Consider the following 19,668-nt stretch of genomic DNA (forward strand, 5'->3'; position numbering starts at 1 on the left):
TAGGATTTTTATAAAATTATGACTACCTGATTATCTATATAGGGTATTTACAAAAGAAACATCACTAATAAGTCAAAGGATCCAGAACAGCCAAAGTGATCTTGAAAAAGGAAGATATGTAAGATACTTACTATAATGGTATAATAATTAATGCCAGTGTTGCTAGTATAAAGACAGACATGTAGGTCAATGGATTAGAAAAGAGTACAGAAATTAACTCTTAGAAAGGTATCCAGGGCGTCTCTTCCACTACCCTGTACCATTGACAAGCCCCAGTAGGACCAGGAGACAAGTCCTCATTCCATTTAGGCCCCTTTCGTAGAGCTTACTAGGAAAGGTGCCTGAGCAGTAGGGAAAGCATATACACTTACCTCTTTAATGCGTTGTTGTTCACAGTTGCACAAAAAGGTCCCAAAAAGACAGCTATAGAGGTGATCCAAAATTGTAATCAAGAATAACTCATTAAACTCAAACGCTGAAGGGAACTTAAATGAAGAGGAAAAAGACAGTTTAGTCTTGAAGTCTAATTTCTAAAACAAAGCCATATCCCTTATTTGTGTGTGAGAGAGATGGAGTACAATATGGAAAATGGTCAGATTAAAGAGCCAACAGTCCATGCAAATTTTAACAATTTGAGAATTTCAAGTCCAAGCTGATAAACCTGGTTAAGAAGCAACTATAACCAACACAATTTATTGTGTTCTTCAATACACCCATATAGGTAGTTTCTAGTTTCTCACATGGTCAAACAATGCCCAGATTTACCCTTCGGACAGAAAGAACTAGAAATATGGATAAAATACACAAATAAATGTTTTTAGATACTGGCAGTAGTCAACATGGAACTGCTATGGCCCTTGAGAAAACACAAGTCTATGAAAGGAGCACTATCATTGAACTGTGGCACACTGCAGGCCACAGAATGGGGGAAACTTCCCAGGTTAAACATGTAGCAAAAGTGATTCTGCAAGCAGTTGAAGAGAAGGAGCAGGACTAGAGCCTACCATAGTTGTCCTCTGAAAGACTCCACCCAGCAGGGGATCGAAGCAGATGCTGAGTCTCCCAGCCAAACTTTGGGGTGGAAGGCAGGGAGTCTTATGGAAGAGTTGGAGGATAGAAGGTTCTGGAGGGGACAGGAACCCCACAAGGGGAACAACAGGGCCAACAAATCTGGGCCCAGTGGGGGCCTGGAGAGATTGATGCCCCATCTAAAACCCATGTGTGGAGAGGGCATAAATATGTAGCCTATGGCTATGGGCAGCTCAGTCTCCATATGGGTTTCCTAGTAATGGTAGCAGGGGCTGTCCCTGCCATGGACTCTATTGTCTCCTTTTTTTTTTTTTTTTACCACTTCCCCCTGGTAGGGAGCATTAAGAGGCCAGAGAGGAAGAAGATGCAGGCAGTCCTGATGAAACTTGGTAAGCTGAGGGCAGTTGGTAGAGGAGGTGAGCTTCCCTTCTCTGAGGACTTGGGGAGAGGGGGAGGGGAGGGAAGGAGAGAGGGTGGGACTGGGATATGAGGGGGGTGGCTGCAATTAGGATGGATTGCTCAAAGAGAATTTTATTCACTAATAAAATTTAAAATTTAAAATTAAATTTAAAAAAGGTAATTCAAGAAGAATAGAATATGTGACGAACTCTACAAATATTAGAGATTACCTGTACTCACCCACACATACAATCCCATAAACACAGGCTTCCAAATCATTACCAATGTATAAACAAGCTAAATCTACCAGCATATAAAATGGGTAATATTATATGACCAAGTCTGGTTTGTTGTATAGGAATGCGAGGCTGGTTTAATATTGAAAATCAATGTTATAAAAAATAAATTACTATAATTAGTCATATTAACAGATTAAAGAAGAAAAACCACGTGGTCACCTCAGTTGTTTTAGGCAATGCATAATATGGTTGTTCAGAATTTCTGTGAAGACTGTTAGCACTGCCAACGGGTTACAGCCCATAAAGGCCTGGAAATCATAATGATCCCAGAAGCAGGCCTGTACTGAGTGCCTACAATGCGTCAGAGAAACACTGAACTATCCTCTGCTCAATGAAGCAAAGGAAGCTGGTACAAAAGCAAATAAACATTAGTACTTACATGTTTACATTACATCAGTTTACACTAAAGACCTTTTCTTGGGCAGGAAGCAGGTAGTTCAGTTATGAAATATTTGCCTAGAATGTGCAAGGCTCCACTTCAATCCCTAGCACTTCTAAAACAAACAAATGCTATTATCTAGTCAGAATGATGCTTGCATACTACCATGTCTCATCTTGGCATGCCCTGAGTGACAACCAGGATCACTAACACATGGGTTTCCTAACTGTTGTTAGGCGAGTAAGTAGGACATCAGCCTGAGAAGACTAAGACACTGAATACTTCTACCTAGTCTATGAGTCTATATTCTGGATCTGAAAGTTTGGGTGTGTGTGTTCTAGCTCCACTAACTACAGGCTTTAGTGTGGCCACTGGAGTGCCAGGTATGGGAGAACAAAGTAGGCAAGGCCCCCAGCACTCATAAAAACCAGAAACCCAAGTTCACTCCTACTGGGTGGCTGGGTCAAGATGTCAATTGCTCAAAGAGAATTACTGCAGTGCATTCTATTTAGGAAGGAGCTCAGCAGGGAATTGCAAACAGAGGATAAGTGTCTACAAGCTGCACTTCGTTTTCTTGTCTCCATCCTATGTAAGTTACCTAAAATGCAGTCTCAAAAGTACATTATAATATGCACTGAATTTTTGTACTTCTTAATCAACAAAAGTACCATGAGTTATCCTAAAGGGGTAACTACAGATGCTATAAAAAGTTTTTAAGATGCTAAAGATTCACCCAAGCATTTTTCCTAGTTTCTTTGGTCATAGTCTGTCTATATACAAAATAGCTCATTGTATTTTGAGTTTTCTGACTTTATACTGATTGAGCTCATTTTATCAGCATGTAAATGAAAAACAAACATATTATATGGGTACATATTTTATTAATTTGTTACAAATAAGATAATTTATTAATTTATAGCTAAAGACTTACCACTAATCTCTTCTTCTCAGATACTAATATTTTTAAGGAAAATTATGCACACATTTAATGAACAGAAACAGAGAGTTTTGAGAAACCCCTGAACTATTCTATCTAGCCCTCTTATTTTTTATGAATAACCAATAAGCAGTACAAAATAATAGATAAGAACATGATCAGTATGAGGAACAGAAATCAATTTGAAGGGACAGGCACACATGTGCATGCAATATGCATGTTCAGAAGCATTCAGGGAAAATGAGCTAGTTCATATCCATGACATGCTTTCCAGATGGTTTTTTTTTTTTTGCACTTAATTTTCAAGGTAATTTTTCTAAAACGTGTTTCATGCTTTCTTTTCTTGATATGAATGTAACAACCATTGGGTTTTATCATTAGTAGTGTACCATAAACCAAAGGACTTCTCAGCCTGTCTTTTCTGTTGCCTTTCACTCGGGCACGCTCCCCTCACATTCTTTAAATTCTCAGTAATATGGAACTTAGTTAACATAAGACTCCTATCAGCTTGCTGATACTAATTCTAAAAGAAAGAGTCTGTTCCAAGTAATGGCCTGTAAGATCTATCCCAAACCCTCTCCCCCTGCTTCTCATTTTTTGAAAGGTAGATCTATATTCTTTAGACCAGCGGTTCACCACCTTTGGTAAACATCCATCTCCAAAAATTGTGATCTATAACAATAGCAAACTTGCTGGTTGAGGTCTGTTTCAGGCACTGCTGGAGGCTCGGGAGACCAAAGTCCAAGCAAGGGTTCAGTCTTCAGGACCCTCTACTGCTCTGAAGTTTCAACTCCTGCCAACCAGGGGTGAGAGCCATGCCTGTAATGCTCCACGCTATCCCATTCCCGATGCCGGAAGTTGCCCTGGTATTCCAAGGCCACACTCACTGGAGCAAGCAAGTGCCTAAGACTCAGGTTTCCAACCTGAAGATCTGCTGCCCTCTGCCTGGAGGTTCTGCTCTGATCACCTTTGATGACCCCAAAGTGGCTGAGCAGCTGCTACAACAAAAGGAACAAAAAATTGACATAGAAGACTGCCAGCTGCGCGTGCAGATCCAGCCCTTGGAGCTACCTATGGTGACCAACATCCAGGTGTCCAGCCAGCCAGATGGGCACAGGGTGCTAGTCAGCGGCTTCCCTGCTGACCTCAAGCTGAGTGAGGAAGAGCTGCTAGACAAGTTGGAGATCTTCTTTGGCAAGACCAAGAATGAATGTGGCGAGGTAGAGACCCAGGAGTGGCTGCAAGGGACTGTCATGCTGGGACTTGTTGATGAAGAAGTGGCCCAGCACTTATGCCAGATTGGCCAGTTCATAGTACCACTGGGCTGGCAGCAGGTCCCTCTGAGAGTCTCTCCCTATGTGAGTGGGGAGATCCAGAACGCTGAGATCAAATTCAAGCAAGCATCTCATTCAGTGCTGGTGACGAATATTCCTGATGTCCTGGACACCCAGGAGTTGCATGACATCCTGGAGATCCACTTCCAGAAGCCCACTCATGGGGGTGGGGAGGTGGAGGACCTGGAAGTTGTGCCCTCAGGGCAGTAGGGCCTGGCTGTCTTCACTTCTGAGTCAAGCTAGGTCTGCCTATCCACTTGCGGGGAACTGGGATCACATACAGCCTAATGCTACTGAGAACAGTGAAAAGTGCCAAAAACCAAACCAAACCAAAACATAAAACAATAGCAAACTTACAATTATGAAGTAGCAATAAAAGTAATGTTATGGTTGGGGGGTCACCACAACATGAGGAACTGTATTAAAGTGTTGCAGCCTTAGGAAGGTTAAGAAACACTCCTTGCCACAGTCTGTGAAGTCATAGCATCAAAAGGGCAGCTCTGCAAACTACTGACTCAGATCCTAGTTTTCAATAAAAACCTCAGAGGATTCATGTGCTGGTTCAAGTTCCAGGTGGTCTGGTCTGGCATTGTGCTCTCAAACATCAGAAGTGCCTGGAGGGCTTGGGAGCCCCAGAGTGTTGAGCATCAGCAGTCTGTTGCGGGTCTAGAGCTGGTGTGGCTACTAGGTTTCCGGGGCATGCTCCTGGAAAGCAGGCCACACTGTGATGGGGAGGGCAGCAGAGGCAATGTGCTTGTTCTTGCCATTTTCTCATCCCAATACACTTCCACCAGTAACAGCACCCACAGTGAGCAAACAAGGATTGTAATTCATAGCTTTCCACGGGAGGAGATAAATGTCCTCTGAGAAGTTTGAAAAGGCTTTCAGGAGCATCAAGTATGACAATGAAGGCATTTGGAGGAGCCCCTGAAGATGGCCAGGACACACAGGAACGAATGCATTTGCAGGCCCTGGTTCTCACCCTCCAGCTTACTCTCACTCAAGCCAGGCTGAAGAGACGACAGCAGGAAAAACTGTTCTCTTGCCTCTTCCCTCATTCTTTCTGATTCCAAGTTCGTGTCCCTGGCAAAGTCTCCTATTCCAGGGAGAAACTGGAGTGGGTCTTCCTTGGAATGAAGCTGCAGGGCCTATCTCATGGAAGGAGGATCCCTGTAAGTTCCCTTGCTTGTCAGAACCCTGCTCAACGGAATTAGGAAGCTAAGGACAAAAAGCTTCCAAGCTTCCTCTGTTACTGGGTCTCGCATGCACATTTCTCTCAGTGTGCAGATCCTCAGATGCCCTGGACTGACTCACTCAACTAGTAGTTCTAACATGGGAGGAAATCTTAGAGTAAGTGCTCAGCAGGAGACTGACAGAAGAGGGAAAGTAGAAGCAGAATTAACTATGGATAAGAAGATTGACCAAAACCATCAGCAAAAGAAATTGTTTCTAATTTTCTGTCCACATCTTCAAGTGAATGAGAATCAAACTGTACTGAGTAATAGAAGGGGTCATATTGAACATACATACCCTTATTTTGGATGAAGCAGCAATGGAAATTTGATTTTCAACCATGAGATATATTTAAATAAAATACTATAATAGGTTGGAAATAAGACTTAAGATCTCTTACCTGTCTTGTCATCTGCCAAACACAATCAATAAACTGAAGAAATATAGGTGATCGATCAGCATCTGCATGGTTGTCATCACCATGACCCACTCTCTGGAAAGAAGCAAAAGGCATATATATGTATGTATGTATGTATGTATGTATGTATGTATATCACACACTCACACACACTATGGTCTTCTCAAAAGTCACTTAAATTTCCCAGTCATGTCTCATCATGCCTAAGAGAATTCCTGTTCATCATGGGCACTCAAAATTGTTTATAAGAAGGATGAATTAGAATATTAGAGCACAACAATATATATTATGAAAATGCCATGATAAAATGAACTACTTTGTATAACTTTAAAAATGACTACATAATTAAAAATAAGGGTTCATGGAACTAAGCTGGGCATGATTGTAATCCCAGCGCTTAGGGAAGCAAAGGCAGGTGAATCTCTATGAGTTCAAGGCCAGCCTGGTCTACAAAATGAGTCTAGGATAGCCAAGGCTATACAGAGAAACCCTGTCTCAAAAACACCAAAAAAAAATTAAACTTTTACTTCTTTTAGGAAACAAAATTTCAGTTTATTCTATATTTATATGATAATGGTTTTATAATTTTCCTTTAATATAACTGGCACCAAGAAAGATGAACTGGCTAGCAAACGTTTCAATTAAAATGATGGTATCAAGGGCCACTACTATGCCAAGTGCATAGTACCAGTGCAGGGAGATTTAATAAGTATTTCACAAAGTAGGACATATTTTATAAATGCCAGGAAGAGGGCTGAGGAAATGGCTCAGTGTGGAAAATGCTTACTAACCAGGCAGAGGGCCTGAGCTTGGGTCCCCAGGACCCATGTAAAAGCTGGGCATCGTGGCACATGCCTGTAACCTTAATAGTGGGTGGCACAGACAGGCAGATGCTGTCTAGCCAGTCTAGGCTAAATGGTGAGGTCCAGATTTAGTGAAAAACCTGTCTCAAAGGTGGAAAGGGGTAGACAAAGACTTCCTGATATCAACCTTTGGCCTCTACATATCCACATGCCTGAACACATCATACACATATGCACGAATAGTAAGAAATGTCAGGAAGTCTGACAGTGAAAACATTGGTAAAGAATCTATAAGTGCTATCCATTTTGGCATAACTTGAAGAACCAAAAGTCTCACTTTTCCTTAAGCAAGTCCAAGAATATACTTCATACCTTTGATATTTTATATTAATGCATTTATACTTAAAGGTAACATTCCCAACCACATAAGGAGATTTGCCAGTAGCACTGAAAGTTCAAAGAATAAAAAGACATCTAAAGGGTGGGCATTCTAAGAGAAGTTTTCAAATGAAAAAAAAAGAATAAGAAAGAAATTACTATGGAACACAATTATTCAATCACCATATAGAGAGCTTAGAAAATTATCAATGAAACTGCCACCTGGAAAGATATAAAAACAAGGAAATGACCAAGTAATGTTAGCATCTAACAACCAGAGTGGTGAGTCCTAGGAAGAGTTGGACGGAGGCACAGATGAAGAGCTACATTCAAGACACATGTGTACATGTATAAACATTTGAATGAATAAATGACAAAATTATTTTTAAAAATCTCAGAGATGTCATGCATGGTGGTGTATGCCTTTAATCAGAGCACCTGGGAGGAAGAAGCAGGTGGATGTTTGTGAGTTTAAGCCCAGCCTGGTCTACATAGTGAGTTCCAGGACAACCAGGGCCACATAGTGGGACCCTGTCTTAAAGCACTACCCCTATGTGTCCCCCTGCTGAAAAAGAAAAAACTCTTACCTTGTTATATTAGGCAGGGTGGGTGTTCAGTTTTGTTGTTTTGGGTGATCATTTTATATTACTTTAGACATTTGTGTATTTTTATTTATATATTGTGTATGAGGTCATGTTGCATGCCCTGGACCTGGAGTTACAGGTGGTTATGAGCTGCCATGTGGGTGCACTTGCTTCCTCTGCCAGAGCTACAAGTATTCTTAACCACAGAGCAACACCAGCAGCCCTTCTTTTACATTTTTAATTATGATAAAATATGCAACATAAAAGTTACCAATGGCTAAATAAAAAATCTTAAATGTCCAGTTCAATGGAATTACATTTTGTTTTATAATCATTAGCACCATCCATTTTAGAATGTTCGTCTTCTCAAGCTGAAACCCTGGAACTTCATTTTGGACTTCTAGCCTCCAGAACAGTGAGAATCAGAAATGTTTTATGTTACCCAGTCTGTGGTACTGTGTTATGGAAAACCTCATATATCCATACAGAATTGACCAGTTACAGGTGACTCATGAGTCTTTTGGATGCAGATTAGGAGTCTTGGGACTAAAGAGAAAGGGGAATAGTGTACTGACTAGTGTATAGAAGGCTTCTATTTGAGGTGACGAATAGGTTTGGGAACTAGAAAGAAGTAACTGTTACACAGCATTTTGAACGTAGGTTAGAACACTGTATTTACTTTAAAGTGATTAATTCTGTGTTGTGTGGATTTGACTTCATTTTAAAAGAAAGGCTATACAAAATAAGTCATACCAGTATTATATTATGGAAATTCAAGTCTGGTGCAAAGGAAAAAGGCTGCTCATGTATGCAAATATGTTACCACAATGTCAGGCAGATATATATGTGAGATAATAAAAGTTAGACATAAGCCAGATCAACATACCAGTGCAAACCTGTGTCCAAAGCTTATCCACTCCTTTTCTATGAGAGCCTCAAATCCTTTGATAGTCCGATAGTAACTATCCAACATCAGCATTGCCAGAGACGTGAGCTGGGATGTTCGATCCCACCCATCACTGCAGTGGATCACCACGGACGTTTTCCCAGATTCTATTTTATCAGCAATTCTTACTGCCCCAGCAAGGAGTACCTTCAGAAAAGAAGGTAAAATAGAGATGACTACATTAGGTATTAACTGCTATATAAGAAAATTCTGTGGAAAAGTTTAGATGTTCTGGTCAATAAACAATAGAAGAATAACATCTAGGGCTGAGGGTCTACTTCAATGAATCCCTAGGTTCCAGCCCCAGTGCCCCAAATAAAACAAAACACAAAACAAATAACAACAACAACCAACAATAAAATTAATTAAAAATCACCAGGAAGTGTTAGCACCATGTTTTCTTTTAATAAAGGATCACAAAATTCTGTTAAAAAGCAGACTTGCGAGGTATATTGCACACCTGTAATCCCAGCATTTGGGAGGCAAGTTCAGGCCAGTCTAGTTTATATAGTGAGTTCAAAGGCAGTCCAGGCTACCCAGAAAGGCCCTGTCATTAAAAATAAAGAAACTTGGGGCTGGAAAGATGAAAGAGCAGTTGAGAGTGCAAATGCAATGTTGGTTCCTGGCACCTAAGACAGGGAGCTCACAACCACTTGTAGCTCCACCTTCGGAGGATCCAATACAATCTTCTGGCTTCTGCAGGTACAGACAGTCACATGTGTATATACCAACCTCCACATATACATATAATAAAAATGAAAACATATCTCTAAAAAAAACCCCAAGTTTTAAAAAACGCAGCACTAGAAAGGTGGACTCTGAAGGATCAGAAGATCAAATGAACTTCAGCAAATTTGGAGGTGAGCATAGGCTACAATGACCCTGCCTCAAACTTAATTATTAAATAATTGATAATTAAAATTGTGAATTTTGTCAAAAAAGCCTTCCACAAAGACCATAGCCCAACTGTTTCCAGGAGGAATGTTCAAAAGTTCTCCTACACAGCCAAGATGCATTAATATGTAATGTTGAAAACAACTTAAATAGAAAGATTTATGGCAGATGGTTAGGTGTCTGAATTAGAAAGCAGATAAAATATTGAACTTCTTTACCCTTATATATTCCAGCCAATGTGTCCCATCCACATTGGATAGCCACCGTGCCTCATCGATGGAAGGGTACACGATCTCCTTCAGTTTCCGAAGTGACTCCCTCATCACATGGATATTGTGGATCTCCAAGAACAGGAGTTCTGCATTGGGGTAAGCACTTTCACTTTCATATCCTCCACCCTTTGCCTATAAAAAAGCAAAAAATAAATATCACTTCTTGAATTAACTTTCTACACTTTCTACTGTAACCAGACATGGAACACTAAAGAACCAACAACTCCTTTGTTAAATAAACCACTATACCCTGTATGGTTGCCCTAGACCTGCTATAACACAACAGGGTACCACAAACTGTCAGCACAAATCAACAGAAATACACTATCTCATGACAGTGTACCACCACCACCACCACATCTCAAGGTCAGGAAGCTGATATAGGTGCCAAAAGGTCAGACTCCCTTAGAATCCTCTAGAAGAATGTGCTACTTTTCTCATTGCTATGGCAAAATATCTAGCAAAAGTAACTTAAGGAAGGAAAGTGGCTCACAATCTGAGAGGACACACACAGTTCATATAGCAGAGAAGAAATAGTGACAGATGTGAGAGGTGGCTGGAAACATGGATGAATGTTGCTGCTTAGATCACTTTCTCTTTTTTCATTTAGTACAGGACCCTACCCTAAGGGATGGGAGTATCTACATTCAGGGCAAGTTTTCCCTTCTCAGTTGAACCTTTCTGGAAAAATTTCCAAAGTCACGCCCAGTGGCGTGTCTATATGATTCTAAATCCCATCAATTGATGATCAAGACCAATAACCACAGAAGGTACTGTTCCTTGGCACTCCTGCTTCCTAGTGGCCCTAGGCATTCTAGGTTTATACACTGGTCACTTTAATCTCTACTTCCATGTTTATATTTGATCTTCTCCCCTTTGTCTCTGGCTCTGCCTCTGCTCTCCTTATAAAAATAACCTATTGGGCGAGCAAGATGGCTTAGTAGAGAAGGCACTTGCTACCAAACTTGGCAACTTGAATTTGATTGATACCAAGAACTGATATTGTAAAAGGAATATTTTGTGTATTGTATGGATGCAACACCTGTCAATTAAAGAACATATGGCCTATGGCTAAGGCAGGAAATTAGGTGGGGCATACATCAGGCAAAAGGGATTCTGGGATTCTGTGTGTGAATTTCATCTGGAAAGATGTGAAGAGGATGGACATACAGTGCCTGAACTCAGGTAACCAGCCACATGGCAGAATATAAATTAGTATAAATTAGTTATTTTAAATTATAAGCTAGTCAGAGAAGAACCTAGCTATATGACCTAGGTATTTGGAAAATAATAATTAAGTCTTATGAGTCATTAGGCCAGGAGCTAATGTGTGGGAGGAAACCACCCCCCCTCCACACACACTACAGATAGAGCAAAAGGAGCGAACCAAATCGTGCAAAGTTGTCTGTCCCCTGGCCTGTACATATAAGCATGCACACATGCATGCAAATAAATGTAATTTAAAAAAGAGACATGTCTGCTACACTGAATTAAGGCCCATTGTAATCTAATATGACTTTGGTCTAATTTGATTAAATTTATAAGGAGTCTTTCAAAATATACTCATAAGCACTAGCAGTCAGGACTTCAACACATCGTTTTATTAAAGATACAATTTAAGCCTTAATAACCCTCTTTCATCCATTATGGTTTTTAAATCAGTACCAACTGGCTTTTACTCAAGGTTCCTTCTGCTAGTGCCAATTATCTAGCTAGAAAATATCATATTATCACAAAATTTCTGGATAATAAAACAATTTGGAGTTCTGAAACCACAAAGTTTATGTTATCAATTTGATAAGAGAAAATAAATGTAACAAAAAGGGAGATAAGTGATCTTATATAAAAAAAAAAACCTGGTCTGTAGCTAGGTTACACTTTACAGAGGTAAATATTCAAAATACATTTAGATGAGAGTGCAGAGAAACTGGTGGGAATATAAAAAGCTACAGCTGCTGTGGAAGATAATTTGATGGCTCCTTAAAAGTTACACAAAGAATTCCCATATCATCCAGCCACTATGGACATTTGTGTGCAAGTTTTATTTAAATACCTTTTCTAAAGTCTTTGGTCTATCTACCTATGAGTAGAAGAGCTGTATCACAATACCCAGTAGGGAGAAACCATTAAATGTTCCTAAACAGATAGATGGGCAGATAGAATCTAATCTCTCTATACAGTGGAATATTATTCATCCATAAAAAGAATAAAGCACAGATATTACAAAATGAATTAACTTTTTAAATGAGTGAAAGGAGATAGATACAGAAGAGTTCTTAAATGTATGATGCCATTTTTATGAAGTATCAAATTCAAGGGAATCTATAATGATAAAGGCATATTAATTGGTGCCAGAGGCTGAGCAATGGGAATGGGGAGTGACAACAAATGGATATAGAGTTCCATTTGGGATGATGGATTCAGACAGTAGAGCTACTTTTACAGCACTGTGAATATGTTGGAAGTCCTTGAAGTGTAAACTAAGGAGTTTCATGTTACCTAATTTTATCTTGATAAAAAGGTAAACACATATGTAACACAAAGACACACTATTAATTTAGTCTCCAACCAACTATCCAGTGTATACAAATGTCCTGTCTAGCTCAGTACTGGAACAATAGTGAGTAAGGACACTGGTCCTTTAGGCTCTCCAACTTTGGTGGGGTAGACAGAAGACAGCAGGGTCAAGAGCAACACAGGGCTGAGGGTCATCTGCTCTAGGACAGCATAGAAGGTGCCAGATACCTGGATAGCCAAAAGAAAATAAGGCACAAATCAGAGTGCAGACAAGAACACCTAAGACAAATGGGCACAGAGATGGGTAAGGGCATAGCTTACTGAAATGAATAAACTCTGCACAGGGCATACCAGGACAGTGGTAAAAATGAAGAATGATGAAGTCAGAGAGCATGCAGAGACTTGATGATATAAATGAGCAGGGCCAGACAGTAGAGGAATGGGGTCATATTGGGAAGGGCCTAGGAGGCAGGGGCATTCTATAGGCAGATTAAGCACAGAGATGCAATCATCTGGCTGAAGGAAGCAGGACATAGATAGACATCTCACTTGAGATATTTAAGAGACAACAGGAAGTGATGATTTGAAACAGTGGGAACGGATAAGACAAATGATGCCTATGATTCTCTGCTGGGTTACCTGAGATGATAGCATCATTTATTGAGAGTCTATTGGAGAAGGAATATATTATGTGGAGAAGATTGTTTGGTATTGAGTACAGTGGGGATCAAATGACTCTGTAAGAAAATTCAGCTGGAGATATTTATAGGCCATAGGATAGGTCTGGAACTCAGAAAAAATATGAGCTGTGAATATCAATGTGGATGGAAGACAAAGGAAGACAGAAACATGCTGCATGGTGTTCTGGAACAGTGTATAATGTAAGGACAGAAAAGTAGGCCAGAAGTCCGAGGAGGACCAATATTCAAGGAAAACAAAAGAGAAGAGGGGGAGATGGAGAACAGAAGGGAGAGATGATAGAAGAGAGGAGATAAGGAGGGGTCACAAATGGGAGGGAAGGAAGAGAGTAAAGAGGGCAGGGAGAGGGCAGGGGAAGTGAGGAGACTATGAAGGAGTAAAGTTCTGGGCAGGCGGGAGAGGGCAGGGAAGGAAGACAAGGCCCAAGGAGGAAAGCCACCTCTTTTGCTACAGCTAGAGGCAGGAAGAGGAGGCAGTTACTGTCAGATATAGCTTGTCCTATAAAAAAGCAGTCAGTTTTTGAAAATGAGGGTCTGGGCAGGACTAGGTTGAAATGAGGAGTTGGTTAGAGAGACGTAGAGGACGACCCAGCAGCATCAAGAGCCCAATTAAAGCTGGAGCACATGAATCTAGAGTGGTCCTAACTTACACCTTATGAGCATTTTCTTTGAAAACATTCAGAAGCCCAGGATGTGGACATGAGAAAGGCACACAGGAGAACTAAAGTGGACTGTAAGGCAGTAATGACTATTGGGCACCTACTTTGTGTTAAGCTGAAAGCTGGGTATAGAAATCAGTCTCTAGGGGCTGGAGAGATGGCTCAGAGGTTAAGGGCACTGACTGCTCCTCCAGTGGTCCTGAGTTCAATTCCCAGCAACCACATGGTGGCTCACAACCATCTATAATGAGATCTGGCGCCCTCTTCTGGCCTGCAGGTGTACTTGCAGACAGAGCACTGTATGCATGATGATAAATAATAAATCTTAAAAAATAAATGAAAAAAAAAAAAAAGAAAACAAATCAGCCTCTAGGATCCAGCATCCAGTGGAGAGGAAGCTCTGTGAGGTGATAGGCTAGAGTCTCGCAGCATGTATAGAGGCAGCATGCACGCACTAAGAATTGGAATGAACCTAGGGAGCATAAAGTCAATTTGTTGCCTAGAATCTGATTATAACAATGCACAGAAGACAAAGGCATTAAGCCAAAGCATACCAATTCTATAACAGAACTCAGGGATCAGGCATCTGGGGAGGTCTCAAGACAAAAAGGAAAGACAGTGAGAAAGGAAGCCCACTGATATCTTGGAAGGAGCAGGGTGTGAGGGTTAGAGAGTTCTAGAAAACAAAAATTTGTTGGACAGACCTATATCTATCAGGGCCAAACAGCTTGGGAGAAGCTGGTGATATGGGAAAAAGTTACCTATGTGTGCTTAAGTTTGCAATCTGATCAGTATAGATAGGGCCACCACTACTATGCCTGTTGAGAAACAGAAATCTGCATACCTTGGGAAACAGCTAGCTAGGCAACTTAGTTTCTTAGTTTCAGGATCTGAGAAATCACCAGTCAGAAGTATGGGGAAGTGGCTAGTTAGGTGAAGACAGCAGAGGATCTGTGCTGACCATGAGAGGCTTCAGGAACTGAAAGAATTATCCCACAGGAGATGAAGTGAGAGAGAAAGGAAAGGACTCACTGGGATAGGATGTGCAGAGCTTTGTTCTTGGATCAGTCTATACAACATGGTGACGACTATTGACAGTGATAACACATTACATACATTCAAACTGCTAAGGGTAGATTTGAAGTTTATTCACTTCAAAAAAAAGTTTGTGAGGTTATGCCTGTTTGTTACCTTAGTTTAGCCACTCTACAAAGTAAATATACTTCAAAACATCATGCACACCACGACCATATACAACTTTTGTCTATTATTACAAATATTTTTAAATAGTAATAACATAACTAAAAGGAAGCTCATTCTTCTATCCTCTCCATACAGTTTTCTTATATTTTGTAACTCCTTGGAATAGTAGTACCAGGAAGGATTCAGAGAGGTAGACAGACTGGCAATGATCCAGCAGTCATGAGGAGTTAAGGCAACTGCCTGGTGAAGGATGCCTTTGCACAATAGGCTGAAAAGTGGCCCCCACTGAAGATACTCACAATAACCCCCTGCCAACTGTGAATGCAAGCTTATTTGAAAAACAAAATGAAACAAAACAAAACAGGTCTTTGAAAATGTGGTTAAAGACCATAAGCTGCAGGGATAATCCTGGATTACCTCAAGTGGGCCCTGAAGGTCATTACAATATCCTTAGAAGAAAGAAGAGGAAGAAACATAGAAACACGCACAGCAGGAAGAAGTCAAGTGAAGATGAGGTAAATTGTAGGGTGTAGCTACAAGCTCAGGAGCACTGGCTGGGCCATGAGACACTAGAGGAGGTAAGAAGCAGACACTCTTGGAACCTTTAGAGAAGAACTTTATGAGGATTTTTGGATTTGTAACAGTTTAAAAGACAGCCTCAGAAAATCACTATTCTCCTTGCCCCATTCTTCTCCCACCTTAGTAACCAACAGCATAACTTAGAATCCTGGGTGGCAGCCTTGACCACAGAAGTAGTCAACTTGGTAGCTCTACACATGAAATACTAGTGGGGGGGTGCGTTTGCTATCATGCAGAGCCCTTCACAGGTACTATTCCCACTTACTTGGTATCCTTACACAAATGTTGGCACAAGACACTAGTATCATCTCTTATCTTGTGGGGCAGGTTAAGCAAACTGGTGTAGCAAAACCTAGGAGTTCTGAAGTTCATGCCAAAGATCTCATTGTTCTGCCAAACTATCTCTTAGGTGGGTTTGAGTTCGCTGAGGTTTTGTGACCCTGGACACAGCCAAGTAGAGATGCTAAACATAAAATAGGATGGGGATTTGGTCTAACTTTGGGAGGGTTCAAGGCTGGAGATACTTTCATGTGCAACTAAGCAATGGAGACATTCATTGCTTAAAGTCCTGACTCAGAGTAGATGACCTTGGGAGATTGTTGTAGGACCAAAAAGGGTACCCCAAACAAAGTTTAAGTAACACTGCCATTTGAAGTTCAGAAAAGAGGAACCAGTGAAGGAGAATAAGAGGACCAGGCTGAATAGTGAAAAGAACATGGAGGTTGGAGTGAGAGGGGTTTATGAAACCATGAAAGCTAAGAGAATGGAACGGTCCATCTAAGGAGTCATAAGTGATGACAGCCAAGTTCAATGCCCCCTCAGTGACAGATGAGGTAGGAGGTTGCCTTTTCGGAAGCTATAGTTAATTCATGATGGAATGCACATTAGGGAAAGACAAGGAACAAGCTGACAAGAGAAAGCTGGACACACAAATACCCAGGTTGGATGATGATGGTGCCCTAGCCATCATTCTTCTTGTCATTCTTATAAAAACCATGTCCTACCACATTGTTGGACAGATCCTCACAGTGACTCAAATGTCCTGCCCATCTTTCTGACTACATAAAGCCAGCTCAAGTGCCAACTCCTCTGTAAAGAAGTCTAAGTCTATGGCAGGACTAGCCATTTCACCTTCCCCTCCTAAGCAAACAAAACTCACTCCTCTTATTTTATAGCATTTCAAAGGTCTGCTTTTGTTATTTCCCTCAGCACCCTACTGGGTGCTCACTAGATGTGGGTTGTCCAAGTGTCACATTACAAGTATGCATGGAGATGGTAACAGACTGTCAGGTTTCTAATACTTGAATGTACTTGAGGAGAAGGTAAAGTCCTCTGACTACTGAATGCATGTCTCCAGGTACAGACTATTGGAAAATCATCCACGGGAAAGAGAAATGACTCAAATCAAAGTCTTTCTTAAGATGAGTACAATAGCTTGATCTTAAAGTTTTCATTCTTATAAAGGACTCAGCTCCCTTCAGCTAGTGGAGCCCAAATAGGAGGCATATGTAGATGTATTTGTACCATATTTCACTACCATCTCACATATGTGAGTACTGCTTTATGTGACTTATGGATATCTTATATATTTGCAGTTTCATATAGCTGAGTCTATTGTAAAAGAATATATAAAATATATAAAAGTAATATATAAAGTATACCAAAGATATGAATTGATTAGGTAATCAGTGAGCTCATTAGAGGGACTTACAAGGGACATACGGTTGTTTCACTAAAATACATACTCATTCCTGTAGTTCTCTTTCTAAGGCTTTGCTTAACTGTGGAGAGTAATGAAAAAGACAAGATGCCAGGCAATGGAGGATCCAGGTTCATATAGCTGAGTCTATTCTAAAAGAATATATAAAAATACATAAAAGTAATATATTAAACAGGGAGGGACAGCCACAGACTACATTAAAAGACCCACAAGTTCACATGACAAGGAATTCAATGACCTGTCCCCAAACCACGAAGACTTATAGAAAGCATGTAAAAACAAACAAACAGAAAGAAAAACCAAACCAAATTTTCTACAAGGCTACTGAACACTTACCTTGTTGGTATCAGCAACACTGTTTTGTCTGGCATCAAAGATGATCAGTTTATGTGACTGTGCATTAGCGTCCATTATTGTTTGCAGGTATTTCTCATCTTCTTTGCAGCGTTTATCACTGGGACCGACCAGTGGCTGGCTGCAACGTGTAATTGTTGCCTGACTTTCTGGGTGAATCCATGACAACACCTAATGTTTTAGAACCACAAATAATAAATATCTGCTGATAGATATCATTCCTAAAACAATATATTATCTAATTAATTGGTAAAAAGGACAGTCTCTCCTAAAGAGTTTCCTGTTATGAATAGGTAAGCTACTCATAACACAGTAGTGGCCAAGAGATTTGATGTGTTGGCTACACTGAAAGAAATCTGATTAGACACTAAAAAAAATCCCTTTCTGCCTTTGAAAAAAAAACTTAAGTCAAACGATCAATAAAATCTAATCCCACTTTTATTTGATTGGCTAGTTTCATTTTTTAATGCAAAAATAAATCTTTGTACATCTATAATAACAAATATCAGGGTGAGGTCTCCTGTTAAAAACAAATCTGTAACTCTGCCACCAGGTCTCCCATTTTCCTACAGTGCTCAAATGACATGAAATTATTCTGATGTAAAGTGTGGACAAAAACCATCACTTCCTTCTGGGCAGGGTAAAACTTAAGGTGCCTTTGCATTTAGAAATAAAACATATACAGGAGTGAGACAGATCAAATGAGTGTTTATATATTGAGGTATTTCTTAAGGATCAAAGGTATAGTCAGGTTTATAAGCTAATTTTTCAACTCTCCATTTTTGTTATTAGATCCAATGTGGTGTCTGTTTCTATCTAAATGGTAATGCTTATTACTTACAGGGACTCTGCCTTTTGCTCGAAAGGCTGCCACTTTGGAAAGGTCATCATCTTTTACATTAGTTGGCACAACAATGATGGCAGGGTAGGTATCGCAGAGCTCATAATTACTGTTTATTTTGGATATTTTCCAACTCTCATTAGGCAAGCCCTGTAGGGTATTAAAGAAGGAAGAAGAAGGGGAAACACTCATCTCTACTTTGAAAAAAACACAAAATTAAGTATGAATCACCTTTATTTCTTATTTTAAATGAAAATTCATTTATAACCCGTACATTGTTACTTAACTAATAATGTCTCAAATCAAATTCATGGCAATTTGGGTCCTTATTCATCAAGTCTTTATGAGAACATCTGGATAGGGGTATGGCTTAATAACAGAACACTTGCCTAGTATGTGCTAGAGAAAGAATGGAGAAGAATGGAAAGAAGGCAGGTAAGAAGACAGACTGGAAGGTAGAAAAGGCATGCAAGAAAAACAGCAAGGCACAAAGGAGGAAGAAGAGGAAGGAAAGGAGGAAAGGAAGAAGGAAGAAGGAAGAAAGGAAGGAAGGGTAGTTTCTCAAAAATCTGAGTTTTAAACCTTTGGGCACACATCCTACTAATCCCTCTGGGAAATGATGAGTCAAAGGCACAGGAGAAGAGGGCACCCAGGAAATGAGAGCCAACAAGCTGCAAGAGCTACGGCCAACTTGATGGACAGCTTCTTCTCTACTACTACATATCTAGCCTTTTAGCATAGATATTTAAGCTATCATGTTCCATTTCACAAGTGGCATACTCTACCTGTCTCTTATATTCAGACACTGGATCATAAACTTTCCAGCCATTAACTGGAAACTTTTCTTTATAGTTGAATGCAAATAGCACCTGTACACAAACCCCACAAAATACATGTTAGTATTTATTATCATATAACAAATAGCAAAGTGTTGTTCATTTTGTTATCAGCTTAATGTATTATAACTCCTATTTTAATCTTCAAAACTTGAAGTAGCAAATTAGAAGCCTGCCTTTCTTTCTCCTCTCCCTCTTTCCCTCCCTCCCTCCCTCCCTCTCTCTCTCCCTCCCTCCGCTCCTCTACTTCTGGGATTAAAAGTGTGCACTGCCACCACCTGGATAGAAGCTTTTCTTAACCATTATACAGAAGAAATGGAATCCAAATATTTGAATTTAGTTGCAACATAGAAAAG

General features: G+C 40.2%; 2 protein-coding genes across 7 annotated transcripts in view; one reads left to right on the forward strand and one right to left on the reverse strand.

Moving 5' to 3' along the window:
• Positions 1–19,668, reverse strand: part of MTMR1 (myotubularin related protein 1) — a 58,125-nt gene that overhangs the window by 8,350 nt on the left and 30,107 nt on the right. For all 6 annotated transcript variants that reach the window (XM_084790395.1, XM_084790394.1, XM_084790396.1 and 3 more), the window contains 7 exons: positions 19,262–19,345; positions 18,477–18,626; positions 17,618–17,806; positions 9,852–10,037; positions 8,680–8,886; positions 6,011–6,103; positions 372–485 (listed from right to left, as the gene is read on the reverse strand). In XM_084790395.1, coding sequence (XP_084646521.1) covers positions 372–485; positions 6,011–6,103; positions 8,680–8,886; positions 9,852–10,037; positions 17,618–17,806; positions 18,477–18,626; positions 19,262–19,345 — 1,023 coding nt within the window. The remainder of the gene's footprint in view (positions 1–371; positions 486–6,010; positions 6,104–8,679; positions 8,887–9,851; positions 10,038–17,617; positions 17,807–18,476; positions 18,627–19,261; positions 19,346–19,668) is intronic.
• LOC311602405 (interferon-induced 35 kDa protein homolog) lies at positions 499–6,000 on the forward strand. Its single transcript, XM_084790403.1, has one exon. The coding sequence runs from the start codon at positions 3,859–3,861 to the stop codon at positions 4,585–4,587; it is 729 nt and encodes a 242-aa protein (XP_084646529.1). The 5' UTR covers positions 499–3,858; the 3' UTR covers positions 4,588–6,000.

The sequence above is a fragment of the Acomys minous genome, assembly GCF_964271855.1.
Source record: "Acomys minous genome assembly, chromosome: 7".
Classification (NCBI taxonomy): Eukaryota; Metazoa; Chordata; class Mammalia; order Rodentia; family Muridae; genus Acomys; species Acomys minous.